The sequence below is a fragment of the Schistocerca americana genome, chromosome 11, assembly GCF_021461395.2.
Source record: "Schistocerca americana isolate TAMUIC-IGC-003095 chromosome 11, iqSchAmer2.1, whole genome shotgun sequence".
In the NCBI taxonomy this organism is placed as follows: domain Eukaryota; kingdom Metazoa; phylum Arthropoda; class Insecta; order Orthoptera; family Acrididae; genus Schistocerca; species Schistocerca americana.
This window is the reverse complement of record NC_060129.1, coordinates 176253528-176271382: the sequence shown is the minus strand read 5'-3', so window position 1 is coordinate 176271382 and position 17855 is coordinate 176253528. Positions and strand designations below refer to the sequence as shown.

Below are 17855 nucleotides of genomic sequence, written 5' to 3'. Positions count from 1 at the left end.
GCGTAGATTAAGGTACAGGCTTTCATGCAAAAACAAAATTATTGAGCTATCTTAGCACATCTTATTTTAATTTCGAAACGGTACTTACTTAAAAAGCTCGCCTCATACTCCGTGTAATGCTTACATCAGGTTTATGATGAGCGGATTATAGTGGTGCAGACATTCGGCATGGTCAGGAATGAATACCGCTAAACTATGCCAGCAGGAGCGGGTATCGTATTGCCGTAACGTATTCTGCACAGACATTTTGAAAGTGGACAATCAGCATTGTTGTGCGTTATCTTGTTGGAAACTGTCCCAAATTCGGCAAGGACGTTCTGTATTTAGAGATACACTGACAATGTTGAGTGTTTATGGAAAAAGTTCAAGGCAATCGTAAAATGCGTTTTAGACAGGTACGTGCCGAGTAAAACAGTGAGGGACGGGAAAAACCCACCGTGGTACAACAACAAAGTTAGGAAACTACTGCGAAAGCAAAGAGAGCTTCACTGCAAATTTAAACGCAGCCAAATCCTCCCAGGCAAACAGAAGCTAAACGATGCCAAAGTTAGCGTAAGGAGGGCTATGCGTGAAGCGTTTAGTGAATTCGAAAGTAAAATTCTATGTACCGACTTGACAGAAAATCCTAGGAAGTTCTGGTCTTACGTTAAATCAGTAAGTGGATCGAAACAGGATATACAGACACTCCGGGATGATAATGGCATTGAAGCAGAGGATGACAGGCGTAAAGCTGAAATACTAAACACCTTTTTCCAAAGCTGTTTCGCAGAGGAAGACCGCACTGCAGTTCCTTCTCTCAATCCTCGCACAAACGAAAAAATGGCTGACATCGAAATAAGTGTCCAAGGAATAGAAAAGCAACTGAAATCGCTCAACAGAGGAAAGTCCACTGGACCTGACGGGATACCAATTCGATTCTACACAGAGTACGCGAAAGAACTGCCCCCCTTCCAACAGCCGTGTACCGCAAGTCTCTAGAGGAACGGAAGGTTCCAAATGATTGGAAAAGAGCACAGGTAGTTCCAGTTTTCAAGAAGGGTGGTCGAGCAGATGCGCAAAACTATAGACCTATATCTCTGACATGCATCTGTTGTAGAATTTTAGAACATGATTTTTGCTCGCGTATCATGTCATTTCTGGAAACCCAGAATCTACTCTGTAGGAATCAACATGGATTCCGGAAACAGCGATGGTGTGAGACCCAGCTAGCTTTATTTGTTCATGAGACCCAGAAAATATTAAATACAGGCTCCCAGGTAGATGCTATTTTCCTTGACTTCCGGAAGGCGTTCCATACAGTTCCGCACTGTCGCCTGATAAACAAAGTAAGAGCCTACGGAATATCAGACCAGCTGTGTGACTGGATTGAAGAGTTTTTAGCAAACAGAACACAGCATGTTGTTATCAATGGAGAGACGTCTACAGACGTTAAAGTAACCTCTGGCGTGCCACGGGGGAGTGTTATGGGACCATTGCTTTTCACAATATATATAAATGACCTAGTAGATAGTGTCGGAAGTTCCATGCGGCTTTTCGCGGTTGATGCTGTAGTATACAGAGAAGTTGCAGCATTAGAAAATTGCAGCGAAATGCAGGAAGATCTGCAGTGGATAGGCACTTGGTGCAGGGAGTGGCAACTGTCCCTTACCATAGACAAATGTAATGTATTGCGAATACACAGAAAGAAGGATCCTTTATTGAATGATTATATGATAGCGGAACAAACAGTGGTAGCAGTTACTTCTGTAAAATATCTGGGAGTATGCGTGCGGAACGATCTGAAGTGGAATGATCATATAAAATTAATTGTCGGTAAGGCGGGTACCAGGTTGAGATTCATTGGGAGAGTCCTTAGAAAATGTAGTCCATCAACAAAGGAGGCGGCTTACAAAACACTCGTTCGATCTATACTTGAGTATTGCTCATCAGTGTGGGATCCGTACCAGGTCGGGTTGAGAGAGGAGAAGGAGAAGATCGAAAGAAGAGCAGCGCGTTTCGTCACAGGGTTATTTGGTAACCGTGATAGCGTTACGGAGATGTTTAGCAAACTCGAGTGGCAGACTCTGCAAGAGAGGCGCCCTACATGGCGGTGTAGCTCGCTGTCCAGGTTTCGAGAGGGTGCGTTTCTGGATGAGGTATCGAATATATTGCTTCCCCCTACTTATACCTCCCGAGGAGATCACGAATGTAAAATTAGAGAGATCGAGCGCGCACGGAGGCTTTCCGGCAACCGTTCTTCCCCCGAACCGTACGCGACTGGAACAGGAAAGGGAGGTAATGACAGTGGCAGGTAAAGTGCCCTCCGCCACACACCGTTGGTTGGCTTGCGGAGTATAAACGTTGATGTAGATGACAAAAGTTATGGGATAGCGATATGCACATTTAGAAATGGCGGTAGGATCGCGTACACTAGGTGAAAAAGGGCAGTGCATCGGCGGAGCGGTCAATTGTACTCAGGTGGTTCATGCAAAAACGTTTCCGACGTGATTATGGCCATCGACAGCAATTGCAGAAACACTAATATTGCATTGCCTCTTCTTTCTCACTCTGCGTAATTCCTTGGTTCCTTTTCTGGCGAAATATCAACTTCGGCAACTGCTGTTGTGGATATAATGCAGTGTTTGGGTTTGCATATCGTTGCCACTGTTGTCGGCTACTCGTCGACAAAGCAGTTCCACTACACTCTGTAGCCTCGCGGTATGCTCACCATTGGATACCTCCAATCCTGCGCCCTGTTGTCATTAGCAGCCATTACTGTGGTTGCATGGTAAACAATATTGCAGGCACGGAATGCCATAAGCATAATTGGTCTTTTGCGTCTTGACAGTCACGGGTTCCTTGTGGGTGTCCGTCAAACAAGGAGCTCGTTTTTCCAGCCCTGCGAACAAAGCTCTCACCATTTTGGAAGACAGGAATGGCCACAGTATACTAATCATGAAGATGTGGAAGAAAAACCAGCACTTGATCACCGTGAAAGTTGAAATGAATATGACGCTTCGCGGCGATTGCACCTACGGCACAATGAGTCGTTTTACCCGCAGTGTGATGAAGGTATGTAGTTCAGACTGGAAGTGGTTTTATAATGTCTTAGGCAAGTATCTCGTACCGTGACCTGGGCCCACACATTCACATTGCCTCGGATTTCATGTCCAAGTTTCTCATACCGTGACCTGGACCCACAGATTCACGTTGCCTCGGACTTCATGTCCAAGTTTCTCGTACTGTGACCTGGGCCCACACATTCACGTTGCCTCTGACTTCATGTCCAAGTTTCTCGTACTGTGACCTGGGCCCACACATTCACGTTGCCTCTGACTTCATGTCCAAGTTTCTCATACCGTGACCTGGGCCCACACATTCACGTTGCCTCAGACTTCATGCCCAAGTTTCTCGTACTGTGATCTGGGCCCACACATTCACGTTGCCTCTGACTTCATGTCCAAGTTTCTCGTACTGTGACCTGGGCCGTTACATTCACATTGCCTCGGACTTCATGTCCAAGTTTCTCGTACCGCGACCTAGGCCCACACATTCACGTTGCCTCGGACATCATGTCCAAGTTTTTCGTACTGTGGCCTGGGCCCACACATTCACGTTGCCTCTGACTTCATGTCCAAGTTTCTCATACCGTGACCTGGGCCCACACATTCACGTTGCCTCAGACTTCATGCGCAAGTTTCTCGTACTGTGACCTGGGCCCACACATTCACGTTGCCTCTGACTTCATGTCCAAGTTTCTCGTACTGTGACCTGGGCCCACACATTCACGTTGCCTCTGACTTCATGTCCAAGTTTCTCGTACTGCGACCTGGGCCCACACATTCACGTTGCCTCTGACTTCATGCCCAAGTTTCTCGTACTGTGACCTGGGCCCACACATTCACGTTGCCTCTGACTTCATGTCCAAGTTTCTCGTACTGTGACCTGGGCCGTTACATTCACATTGCCTCGGACTTCATGTCCAAGTTTCTCGTACCGCGACCTGGGCCCACACATTCACGTTGCCTCGGACTTCATGTCCAAGTTTCTCATACCGTGACCTGGGCCCACACATTCATGTTGCCTCAGACTTCATGCCCAAGTTTCTCGTACTGTGACCTGGGCCCACACATTCACGTTGCCTCTGACTTCATGTCCAAGTTTCTCGTACTGTGACCTGGGCCCACACATTCACGTTGCCTCTTACTTCATGTCCAAGTTTCTCGTACTGTGACCTGGGCCCACATATTCACGTTGCCTCAGACTTCATGTCCAAGTTTCTCGTACTGTGACCTGGGCCCACACATTCACGTTGCCTCTGACTTCATGCCCAAGTTTCTCGTACTGTGACCTGGGCCCACACATTCACGTTGCCTCTGACTTCATGTCCAAGTTTCTCGTACTGTGACCTGGGCCCACACATTCACGTTATCTCGGACTTCATGTCCAAGTTTCTCGTACTGTGACCTGGGCCCACACATTCACGTTGCCTCTGACTTCATGTCCAAGTTTCTCGTACTGTGACCTGGGCCCACACGTTCACGTTGCCTCTGACTTCATGTCCAAGTTTCTCGTACTGTGACCTGGGCCCACACATTCACGTTGCCTCTGACTTCATGTCCAAGTTTCTCATACTGTGACCTGGGCCCACACATTCACGTTGCCTCAGACTTCATGTCCAAGTTTCTTGTACCGTGACCTGGGCCCACACATTCACATTGCCTCGGACTTCATGTTCAAGTTTCTCGTACCGTGACCTGCGCCCACACATTCACGTTGCCTCGGACGTCATGTCCAAGTTTCTCGTACCATGACCTGGGCCGTTACATTCACATTGCCTCGGACTTCATGTCCAAGTTTCTCGTACCGCGACCTGGGCCCACACATTCACGTTGCCTCGGACTTCATGTCCAAGTTTTTCGTACCGTGGCCTGGGCCCACACATTCACATTGCCTCGGACTTCATGTCCAAGTTTCTCGTACTGTGACCTGGGCCCACACATTCACGTTGCCTCAGACTTCATGCCCAAGTTTCTCGTACCATGACCTGGGCCGTTACATTCACATTGCCTCGGACTTCATGTCCAAGTTTCTCGTACCGCGTCCTGGGCCCACACATTCACATTGCCTCGGACTTCATGTCCAAGTTTCTCGTACCGCGACCTGGGCCCACACATTCACGTTGCCTCGGACTTCATGCCCAAGTTTCTCGTACCGTGACCTGGGCCCACACATTCACGTTGCCTTGGACTTCATGTCCAAGTTTCTCGTACCGTGACCTGGGCCGTTACATTCACATTGCCTCGGACTTCATGTCCAAGTTTCTCGTACCGTGACCTGGGCCCACACATTCACGTTGCCTCGGACTTCATGCCCAAGTTTCTCGTACCGCGACCTGGGCCCACACATTCACGTTGCCTCGGACTTCATGCCCAAGTTTCTCGTACCGTGACCTGGGCCCACACATTCACATTGCCTCAAACTTCATTTCCAAGTTTCTCGTACCGTGACCTGGGCCCACACATTCACGTTGCCTCTGACGTCATGTCCAAGGCAACGTGAATGTGTGGGCCCAGGTCACGGTACGAGAAACTTGCCTAAGACATTATAAAACCACCTCCAGTCTGAACTACACCCTCGGGTAAAACGTCTCATTGCGCTGTAGGTGCAATAGCCACGTCGCGTCATCTGGAAAAACGAAGAAGCGAAATCTGCCCACACTACACGTCCCTCCAGTCAGCCGTTGTACAGTGCCTGTGTTGTTTGTACCACTGAAGGCCTGTATGTCATGTGTCTGTCGCGAGGTAGCCGACCGTAAATGTCTATTGCGTGCTGTTGCCGAGCCGGACCACCATTCACTGCCAACCGCATTTCTTGTTTAGTTTGAAGCCGATTGTTATTTACCTGACATAGCGTTCACTCTCGTTACTGTCCGTTACGATATTTTTACTACCACTGTACAGTGCAGAGTTGCGTGACCGCGTGCGGTTCTCCATTCGTTGTTCACCTGTCGGACGCACCGCATTGACTCACCGACAAATGGGGCAACTTGATTCGTGGTATGCCACAGGAATCTGCTCACTGCCGTACTTCGCGTCTCCACGTCGACCTTCACTATGTGATCAAAAGTATCCGGACACCTGGCAGAAAATGGCTTACAAGCTCGTCGCGCCCTCCATCGGTAATGCTGGAATTCAGTATGGTATTGGCCCACCCTTAGTCTTGATGACAGCTTCCAGTCTCGCAGCCATTCGTCCGATCAGGTGCTGGAAGGTTTCTTGGGGAATGGCAGCTCACTCTTCATGGAATGCTGCACTGAGGAGAGGTATCGATGTCGGTCGGTGAGGCCTGGCACGAAGTCGGGGTTCCAAAACATCCCAGAGGTGTTCTATAGGACCCAAGTCAGGACTCTGTGCAGGCCAGTCCATTACAGGGATGTTATATTTGTGTACCCACTCCACCACAGGCCGTGCATCATGTACAGATGCTCGGATCGTGTTGAAAGATGCAGTCGCCATCCCCGAATTGTTCTTCAACAGTGGGAAGCAAGAAGGTGTTTAAAACAGCAATGTAGGCGTCTGCTGTGGTAGTGCCACGCAAAACAACAAGGGGCGCAAGCCCCCTCCATTAAAAACACGACCACACCATAACACCACCGCCTCCGAATTTTACTGTTGGCACTACCCCCGCTGGCAGATGACGTTCATAGGGCATTCGCTATACCCACACTGCCATCAGATCGACACATTGTGTACCGTGATTCGACACTCCGCACAACGTTTTTCCACTGTTCAATCGTCCAATGCTTACACTATGACACCAAGCGAGGCGTCGTTTGGCATTTACGAGCGTGATGTGTGGCTTATGAGCAGCCGCTCGACCATGAAATCCAAGTTTTCTCACCTCCCGCCTAACTGTCACTGTACTTGCAGTGCATCCTGGTGCAGTTTGGAATATTCCTGTCTGATAGTCCGGATAGATGTCTGCTTATTACACATTACGACCCTCTTCATCTGTCGGCGGTCTCTGTCAATCAATAGACCAGGTCGAGGGGGGGGGGGGGGGGTGGTCGTGCGGTTCAAGGCGCTACAGTCTGGAGCCGAGCGACCGCTGCGGTCGCAGGTTCGAATCCTGCCTCGGGATTCTGTGATGTCCTTAGGTTAGTTAGGTTTAATTAGTTCTAAGTTCTAGGCGACTGATGACCTCAGAAGTTAAGTCGCATAGTGCTCAAGAGCCATTGGAGCCAGACCAGATCGGCGCCTACGCTTTTGTGCTGTACGTGTCCCTTCACGTTTCCAGTTCACTATCACATCGGAAACAGTGGACCTAGGGATGTTTAGGAGTGTGGTGATCTCGCGTACAGACGTATGACACAAGTGACACCCAATCACCTGACCACATTCGAAGTCCGTGAGTTCCGCATAGCGCCCCATTCAGCTCTCTCACGACGTTTAATGACTACTGAGGTCGCTGATATGGAGTCCCTGGCAGTAGGTGGCAGCACAATGCACCTAATATGAAAAACGTATGTTTTTCGGGGTGTCCGGATAGTTTTGATCACAGAGTGTATCTCACTGGGCTGATGCCATGCAACTGACACACACACACACACACACACACACACACACACACACACACACGACCTGACTGCAATGACTTAACTTAGCAGCGGAAGGTCAAACGACTGCCTGCTACCAGTTCTACACTATGTACAACACCACACTGAGAACAATGCGCTCTTTTAAGGTGAGTCCGCAGCTCGTGGTCGTGAGGTAGCGTTCTCGCTTCCCACGCCCGGGTTCCCGGGTTCGATTCCCGGCGGGGTCAGGGATTTTCTCTGCCTCGTGATGACTGGGTGTTGTGTGATGTCCTTAGGTTAGTTAGGTTTAAGTAGTTCTAAGTTCTAGGGGACTGATGACCATAGATGTTAAGTTCCATAGTGCTCAGAGCCATTGGAACCGTTTTTTTTAAGGTGACCTGGAAGTCATGAGGGCCCAAAAAATTGATTATTTTTCTAAAAATGTGTCCTGTATCTATAGCAGCTCAGCATTTCCATGTTTACCATCCCTTGTTTATCTCTTTTTACACACACACACACACACACATTCACACAATGTATTAAATCCTACAGTGTTTCGTTGTTTAATTTTGACGTGGCTGTTTCCATAGCAATTCCTTTGTGTAATATCATTGAAGAACATATCGACTGTGCTATGAACAGGGATTTATCGCAATCGATCGGTCTGTGGTACCTGTAGGTTACTCGAGTTTAATTATGTCTTTATTGGCACGTCAGCTTCTCAGGTTGGTGGGATGGACCGGTGTCGGGTGGACGCCATAATGTGTTTTACTCATGGAGTAACAAGCAGATTAAACATCACGGGCGGACTAGGCATCAAAACTTGGGACGACGTCAAAAGCGGGATACTATTCAGTGGACAGGCAAAGTACCGTTGAAGTCGAAAAAAAAAAAGGCTACTGAAGGCATGACAAAGGAGGCCTCAATTAGAAAGAAAGAAAACTAAATAAGATGAAAAGGACAGTCAGAATTAATAAGATTATGGAACTGGAATGTTTTGGCATGTTGTCATTAAGAAGCAATGATATGCATATCTTTAGTTTCAGTCTCCCGTTTTTGCATACTTAGGTATTACTATCTCATCTAATATTAAAGGTACAAAATCAAAATTTTGCATGATAATGATATAGTGATTGTCTTCACATTGACCCACACTATTCAACAGAGTATTAAATATTTGAAGCTGGAGCATGTCACGTGTTCTTAAATTATTAGCTTAAAAACTGGTTTCTAAAAAACATTTCCTTAGAAATACACAAAACAACAAACTGGTAAACATTCCTGGTTCACTGTTTCAATAAGTTGATAATTAAAAGAATAAAATTTCTTTTCACCTTTTATTTTGAATAGTGTGGAGGTATGGTGTATCTAAAATAAAATTTATACGTTATACTGTAAGTAAGCTAAAATCAGAAGTGACTCCACTACGTATTCCACAATTTTCCAGTTTTTCAGATGAAGATCAGAATATGCCAATTACATGATTAAAGTTTCATTTCCATACCTGTTGTAGCTTTGAGTTATTAATTTTCAAAACACTAGTAAAAAACTGAATGCTATGACGTCCAGGTCCCCTTAAGGAGATACGTTGGCCATTGAGGCTTACATTAGAATAGGTTCGCGCAAGTTAGCCTGACGAGATAAAATGTTTAGAAGTACTATAAAATGGTGTTTATGTTGATGGGGAAAGCTGTGGCTTGTAAAGTTGTGCAGAGTACGTAATTATCAGCGATAAAGCTGCAACGCCGCACTATTTACTCGTATATTTGTTAGGTTCTTGGCTGTGCACGTTGGTACTGAAACAGTGGTGCTATTGACTCTTTTTATAGTCCCTAAAATCGCGAGAAGGGTGCGGGACTCTTACTGTATTATCAGGTTTACTGCAACTGTTAACTGTGAGATTTGGCAGAGTCTGTGCCTCTGTCGGAACTATTACCAGCTGGCCACTAAACACTTAACTCGCCTCTTCGTGGGAGTATTTTGGCGTCCGGAGACATCGGTGGAACGGCATTGGGTGCGAGAGGCACTGAGGGGGGAGATGGGGAGACGGGAGGGGGGAGGTAGAACAACAAAACGAAGCTAAGTGGCGCTTCCAATTAAGGCAATTGCTGCCACTTTGCGGACAGCCACGGAAATTAGATGAGGCGGTCGACCTCCGAGGGCCACGTGTGTGCGCGCTGCGCGTAACATCGTGCAGTTCCACTCGTCTGTTCCCTGCCTCTCTCTTCTATCTCACTTTCTCTATTTCTCCTGCTCTCATTCTGTTTCTGTTACATTCTCCTTATTTCTCTGTCTAATTCTCTTCATTACTCCTTCACTCTTTTCACACCCTTTCATTCCCTTTAGTGCTTTTCTCTCGTGGGACGTTGCCTTCCACTTTCTCACTTTTTCTTTCTGTTACACATTTTCCTCTCGCTTTCGCAATCTGTTTTCCCATTTCACAGGCTTTTTTTTCCTTGTTTCGCAGTTTTTCTCCATCTTCTGGCAATTTTCCTTGTTTTGCACTTTTTCCACATACTTCACACTCTTCTCCCTCTCTTACCAGTATACTATACACTTCTGTCTCTTTCACACAGTTTTCACTATTTCAAGAGTTTTGATGTTGAACAACCTAAACAAACAAGAGCAAGAACAATTCGACGCTTTCTCTCTCTTTTCCACCATTTCTGCTTCTTTCACACGTTGTCTTCCACTTTCACATTTTCCTCCATCTTTCACTTTTCCCCCTTGTTCCACATCCCTCTCCCTTCCTTCTTTCACTCTTCCTCTCTGTGTTACACACTTTTTCTACCTCTTTTGTACTTCTTCTTTCCCATTTGTACTTTCTCCCCCACACTGTCCACTAGCCATGTTTTTCACTTTCGCTCTCTGTTCCACTCTTTTTCTCAGTGCTTTTAAAATTTTATCTTTCTTTCAGTTTTTCTTCCTCTTTGACAAACTTTCCCTTTCCCTATGCCTTCACTTTGTCCGCCTCCTTAACTGAATGGTCAGCACTTCTGACCGCCATGCAGTGGGCCTGGATACGATTTCCGCCCGGTCAGGGACTGTGTATTGTGTCGTCCTCATAAATTCATCATCATCAATATCCAAGTCGCCCAATCTGCCATCACCTGAAAAGACTAGCAATTCCCAGGTGAGAACTGGCCATCAATGTCACATGATGATTTCATTTCATTTCCTCCACTTTTGCACTGTTTCTCCCTGTTTCGCTCTTTTTACAGTTTCATATTTATTCTACCTTGTTCTCTTTCATTTCTACCACCTATCTTTCTATCTGTTTCTCTTTCTGTTTGTCAGTCAGTCAGTCAGTCAGTCAGTCTGTCTTTTTCACGCTCTTTCTCTCACATTTGCATTATTTCTCCTTCAGTAACCTTTTTCTCTTTGTCACTTTTTTCTCCCCCTTCACACTTTTCTCCAAATTCGCAGTTTTGCTCCCTCTTTTATACGTTTCTTTCTCATTTACACTTTCTTCTCTCTTCCATATCATCCCTGTCTCTTCCATACTGTTTCTGTATATTCAACAATAAAGCGACATACAGATAGTGCCGAAAATCAGGTGGTGATCTACCATTTTCCATGAGAAACCAGTGATTATAGAGCTGTTACTACTTTTCTGTAGCTCACAAATGAAAAATGGGAGAAACGTAAAACTGATTTATATGTAAAATTATTATGCTCTAGAATTTTCATTTCAGGAGTGAGCCTAGCGAAAGAGGTTCGAAACTTTGGAAACTCCATATTTATTCCAGTATTAGCCAGCACAGCTGTCTGGTTAATGTTATCGGACGAATGTTCCTTGTACATATCCACCGCATATCATCAAGATGGAGAACAGGAAGTCTCCATAGTGCTGCTTTTTCTGATGGCCGCATATGGCTGCCTGTTCTCAGCACAGGCAGTTTCTGGTGGTCATTCCAGTAAACATATAATTTTGATATTGGTTGTTTATTAAACTACAGACAAAACAAAAAATAGAAGAGTAATTCTCTACTGAAAATTATGTATAATTTGTCCAGGCGATCCTGCCATAATGATCGAAAGTCTCTCTGCGTATTTTGATGTCGACCATGTTTTTGTTTACTCTGCTATGTTTCTATCCATTCCACACTGGATCTACCCTTCTACACCCTGTCTGCCTATTTCACACTCTTGCTGTCTCATGCCCATTCTCTCATATATCTGTGATAGGGTGTTAATTTCAGTTTGCTTCCTCCCTTATTTCCTTCATTCATACACAAGATTCTCTCTCTCTTTCTTTCTTTCTTTCTTTCTTTCTATCTTTTCCTCACTCACTCACTCTGTCACTCTTTTTGTGTCACATGATTCTATCCACTTTGACACACATCATTGCTTTCTCCCTTTTATGAATTTCCTCTTTTATTATTTCCCTGTTTGATTCTACCTCTTTTTCCACTCATCTTCTCCCTCCGTTCCTTTTACATCCCTCTCCGTTTCTCAAGTGCATTCTCTAGAGCTCTCTGTTTCTGTTATCTATGGCTCTCCATCTTCACCATCCCTTGTGTATCTCTTTTTACACACACACACACACACACACACACACACACACACACACACACACACATTCATTCATATAATGTGTTATTTTTCTTCTTTATTCTTTCCCACGCAGGAGTGCTTAGTACAGTGTGAGGAAGTAGCACATTAAGTAGCATTCCTGTCTTAATGAGGAAGTCAGCTTGTTTTGGAAGGCAACATTAACACAAAGGTATTAAGTGTCCATTTAACAGCTCATCAACATTTTGAAGCTGATACCCGTCTTTTTTAATGGAAACTAAGAAAACAGGAAATAATGAGAACTAGTGGAATACCATATCCAGTTCCACCCTAAGTATTTATTTTTTATATTGCTTCAGACAAACAGTAATCATAATAACGAAACTTCCTGGCATACTGAAACTGTTTTCTGGACCAGGACTCGAACTGGGCACCTTGACATTTGTGGGTAATGCACTTACCCACTCAACATCCAGGTACGATTCACGACCCGCCTTCAAAGCTTCACTTCCGTCACTAGGTCCTCTACTACTTTTCAAACTTCATACAAGTACTACTGTCTGCCTTGTGGCACTTGCGCCCTTGGAGGGAAGGATATTCTTGAGGAACGACATAGTATTGTGGCCTGGATGACTCGTTGACTCGCAGCGGAATCAAAGATTCTTTATAGTTTATATAGTCAGAATTATATTTAACAGAGTCTAGCATTTTTCATATCCAAACCTGTTTCAGCATTGTTGTGGCACGGTCAGTGGGTCGTTCATTTATTTTTTGCTCCACATTTTGTCGTCCCTTCGATAGGGTATTTTTTCAGCCACCATTTTTTCGCCCCATCTAGGATGGAGGGAAGCAATGTGATGTTGACGTTGGAACAGGATAGGGGGCGTAGAATCGAGCAGAATTTTGCAGATAATGGTAGTCATAAGTCGACTGTTTGTGCAGCTACGATAGTAAAATAACAACCAATCAGTGACGAGTTAGCAGAAGCGGACAGCCTGAAGAGATGGTGGAAAGTATTTCTGAGAGCGCACCAAACATTCACAACATGCAAAGAATTTTCGTGAGCTGATGACTTCTATAGAGATGTCTAGTGTGTAGCGAGGTTGAAGGGATAATTTTGGAGCATTTGTTGAAAACAAGAGTTAATCCCTGTTTACTATTTCGCTACAGGCTTGGTTTAGGATCACTAGTCTATTTATCACAAAAGCCCCTTTATATTAGTAAAAAATGAAACCTGTGTGTTTTGATTTTTAAAAGTCGATATTTTGTCAAATGGGAGTATGCACCGCTGTGTCTTTTAGATTTTTAAGAAGCAATATCTCGCCAGACGGAAGAATACGACCTCACAAATGTTTATACAATAATCTAATATGTTAAGATAGCCAAATTCATATGGCTGGTTTCAGCATATTATTGTCGTCTTCTCATGTGATAAATAATCCACACATAATTTCATCTTGATGTATCAATACATAGTATAAATCAAAGCCGCCTACGCATCTTTTATATTTTGGATGATAAGAAGTGATCCAAGAAGAACTGAAAACAGTGATAAAACCAAAACAGTATGATTACAGAGATTGTCTTTCAGTATGAGACATAGATTGTCACATAGTTACGTGCTTTTATCACAGGCAACACATTTCAACAACAGAAATCGGGCCATCGTTACTCGAGGACAATGTATGCACTCTGTTCCAACAGACAGAGATTACAAGAAAATTATTGTGTAGGTTGTGAAAAACTTTACGCTAAAAATGAGCTGGTTGACAGATACAATAATGAGTCAGCCCTGATACCAGTCTACTTCTGTTTATGACAACTAATATCTTAAATTTCCTAGGTTTATCAAAGCGCTTCTCATTCATATTTATAGCTCACAGTTACAGTTCTAACATAGTTGCTGTAACATCTTAAAGGTAACCTCACAAATTACCATCAATTGTATTGCCTTGATTTCCTGCATTTTATGATTTCGTCATCATGTAACAAACCAGTAACTTAAAGACTTTTTTCTGAATTAACAGGTTACATCTAAAGTAAGTTACATAACATTTTTTACATATTAAATGTTGGTTTGCTTTCATTCATAATTATTTAATCATTTCAGTTCAATTGCTAGCATGACCCATTTACTCAGTGTTTATTGGAGAACCCTGTTAGCTCAAAACTAATATCTGGGCATGATATAGTAAGAACTACACTTTCGTTTCACTAAATATATAAACTGTATTGATTCCTAATGTAAGCAACAGTAGTACTTGAAAATGACAGTTTTGAACAAAATATTGCATTCCCTGTAATAGAATCACCTTTTAAAAACCCCTCCTCATAAAGTTGTTTTCTGAGAGATTGCGTATTGGTGATTTTTAATTATGTGTCCTGTGCTCTTATTCTATATTGCCTGTAGTAAAATAATATAATCTTTTGGGAAAGTAATGAAGTTTTTGAACATGCTACCTATAAGCTATTGTTTTGCATATTGTTCAGTATGTACACAATATTAAAAATTCTAACGTATGATACCCTTTTATTATACTGAAAATTTTCCCTTAACAACTTTTTATAGTCTCTAATAAATTCTTCAGTAATGACCTTTTTATATTTGCACGATGGTTAATAACATTCAAAGTATATTTAAATTATTTAGTTTGATGCCATTTCCATCAATTAATTAGAAAGACAGATATGCAGTTCGTTGCTACTAATTTTACTAACATGTATCTTGGAATTTTTCTTTTTTTTGCATGTCTGGTTGGTTGCAGATGAGTTCAAAGTCACAAAGGCGGAAGGTGAGTTCAACTTTGGTAAATATGTATTTTGTGTCAACGTCTCTTAAGTTTTCTGTGTGGCATTCTGTTGGTGACGGTATTCTTACTGAGTATTGTGAATACATGACATTGATTTGTTGAAATACAGAAGAAACTTGCAATAGAGTTTTGTACTCTTATTCTTTTTACTCTTCTTCTTCTTCTTCTTCTTCTGCCAGTTCAGGTTTAGGGCTTAAGATCTATTCCGGCCTAACCTGCTCTTGTCGAAGGATTCTCTGAGATGGCATATGCAATAAATGGGATTACTTTTTCAGTTAATGATTGTATCCCCAGTTCTTTCCTTATTTCTTACTTTGTCTTCTGTTGTACAGCCTTTCACTGATCTGAAGAACTTCTTTTGTGATGCTTGAAATTGTCTTACGTCTTTTGTTCTCAATGTCCAACTTTCTGATCCACATAGTAATGTGGGTAGTCTTGTGACTTTATAAAATTTCATTTGGGTTTCTCTTTTCGCTTTACCCATTGGTGTTACTCTGATCGTGCCACATATATTTTGGTAGGTATTAATTCTCTTATTTATGTCTTTCTCTCCTTCAAACGTTATGACACATCCTAGATACCGAAAATGTGACACCTGTTCTGTTATTATGTTACTGATGATTCTGTTGGATCTTGTGGTGTTTATTTTTGTTGTTGATATATTCAGGCTATAATTTAGACTTGAATTATTTAATCTATTTACCGCTATTTGTAGTTTGTCTTTACTATCCTGTATGATTAGATCGTCATCGGCAAAAAGCGTTATTTTTAGATATTTATTTCTCCGATTTCATATACCCTGAGGTACTGTGTCGTTTATCCATTCCCTAACAAGGATGTTGATGTCGATATTGAACAGTCTAGTTGATATATTACAGCGCTGCCTTACACCCTGGGCCTGCCGGGGTGGCCGAACGGTTCTAGGCGCTACAATCTGGCACCGCGCGACCGCTACGGACGCAGGTTCGAATCCTGCCTCGGGCATGGATGTGTGTGATGTCCTTAGGGTAGTTTGGTTTAAGTAGTTCTAAGTTCTAGGGGACTGATGACCTCAGAAGTTAAGTCCCATAGTGGTCAGAGCCATTGAACCATTGAGAGGACAGTAATTTTGTAACTTCTACGTTGACAATAGATCACATTCACAAAAGGTGTCCGAAATTTGTCGTGTTGTGCATCGATATATGTAGCACTGCCCCCCCTCCCCCACCCCACCCCCCGCCCCCCGGCGAGGGTAGTATCAACAGCCCAAGAGAGCTACACGTTCGGCGAAGTACGTCATCCGGTGACGTCACGCGTTCGACATTTGTCATCCACTTTCGGCGTATTTCCCGACACGGCCCCGCGTGTCTTACATTAATTTGCTTGTCATAGCGCCATGTCGCTTCGGGTGTTTTTAAACATTAATTCCAATCATCCTGTATTCCTGGTGTGGTAGAATGATTGCAGGATTGAAGATGTTGACAAAAATCAGCCAACCAGTTCCAAATTAAAGCTTTATTTAGCTCTGGCCCTAGGTTTCGATTTTTACAAAAATATCTTCTTCAGGAGGAGTGGGTCCTAAAAATGTATATAAACGATTACAAACTATGTTTGCTATATTAATAATACAAAAATATTGGTGAGGTATGCGTACTCGCTTGTTACATCACATGCTGGTAAATTACATTACCTGAAGGCGAGCGACTCCTATCATATACAAAATTGGCATGTATACCTCTAAAATTTGTTACTGGCATTGTTTAAGAGATTGTCATTTTGCTTCAATGTAAAATTACGTTACTTAACACCTGCAAGACGCAGTGCTTACGCGCATGTATACAGGGTGTTACAAAAAGGTACGGCCAAACTTTCAGGAAACATTCCTCACACACAAAGAAAGAAAAGATGTTATGTGGACATGTGCCCGGAAACGCTTAATTTCCATGTTAGAGCTCATTTTAGTTTCGTCAGTATGTACTGTACTTCCTCGATTCACCGCCAGTTGGCCCAATTGAAGGAAGGTAATGTTGACTTCGGTGCTTTTGTTGACATGCGACTCATTGCTCTACAGTACTAGCATCGAGCACATCAGTACGTAGCATCGACAGGTTAGTGTTCATCACGAACGTGGTTTTGCAGTCAGTGCAATGTTTACAAATGCGGAGTTGGCAGATGCCCATTTGATGTACGGATTAGCACAGGGCAATATCCGTGGCGCGGTACGTTTGTATCGAGACAGATTTCCAGAACGAAGGTGCCCCGACAGGAAGACGTTCGATGCAATTGATCGGCGTCTTAGGGAGCACGGAACATTCCAGCCTACGACTCGCGACTGGGGAAGACCTAGAACGACGAGGACACCTGCAATGGACGAGGCAATTCTTCGTGCAGTTGACGATAACCCTAATGTCAGCGTCACAGAAGTTGCTGCTGTACAAGGTAACGTTGACCACGTCACTGTATGAAGAGTGCTACGGGAGAACCAGTTGTTTCCGTACCGCGTACAGCGTGTGCAGGCACTATCAGCAGCTGATTGGCCTCCACGGGTACACTTCTGCGAATGGTTCATCCGACAATGTGCCAATCCTCATTTCAGTGCAAATGTTCTCTTTACGGATGAGGCTTCATTCCGACGTGATCAAATTGTAAATTTTCACAATCACCACGTGTGGGCTGACGAGAATCCGCACGCAATTGTGCAATCACGTCATCGACACAGATTTTCTGTGAACTTTTGGACAGGCATTGTTGGTGATGTCTCGATTGGGCCCCATGTTCTTCCACCTAAGCTCAAAGGAGCACGTTATCACGAATTCATACGGGATACTCTACCTGTGCTGCTAGAACATGTGCGTTTACGACACAACATGTGGTTCATGCACGATGGAGCTCCTGCACATTTCAGTCGAAGTGTTCGTAAGCTTCTCAACAACAGATTCGGTGACCGATGGATTGGTAGAGGCGGACCAATTCCGTGACCTCCACGCTCTCCT

At 43.9% G+C, this 17855-nt stretch overlaps 1 protein-coding gene across 1 annotated transcript in view; it reads left to right on the top strand.

The window, feature by feature from the left end:
• The window catches only part of LOC124553492 (protein PRRC2A-like), a 1723518-nt gene that overhangs the window by 1145642 nt on the left and 560021 nt on the right, over window positions 1-17855 (top strand). Inside the window, exon 24 of the mRNA XM_047127347.1 lies at window positions 14839-14865. Within this exon, the coding sequence (XP_046983303.1) occupies window positions 14839-14865 (27 nt within the window). The remainder of the gene's footprint in view (window positions 1-14838; window positions 14866-17855) is intronic.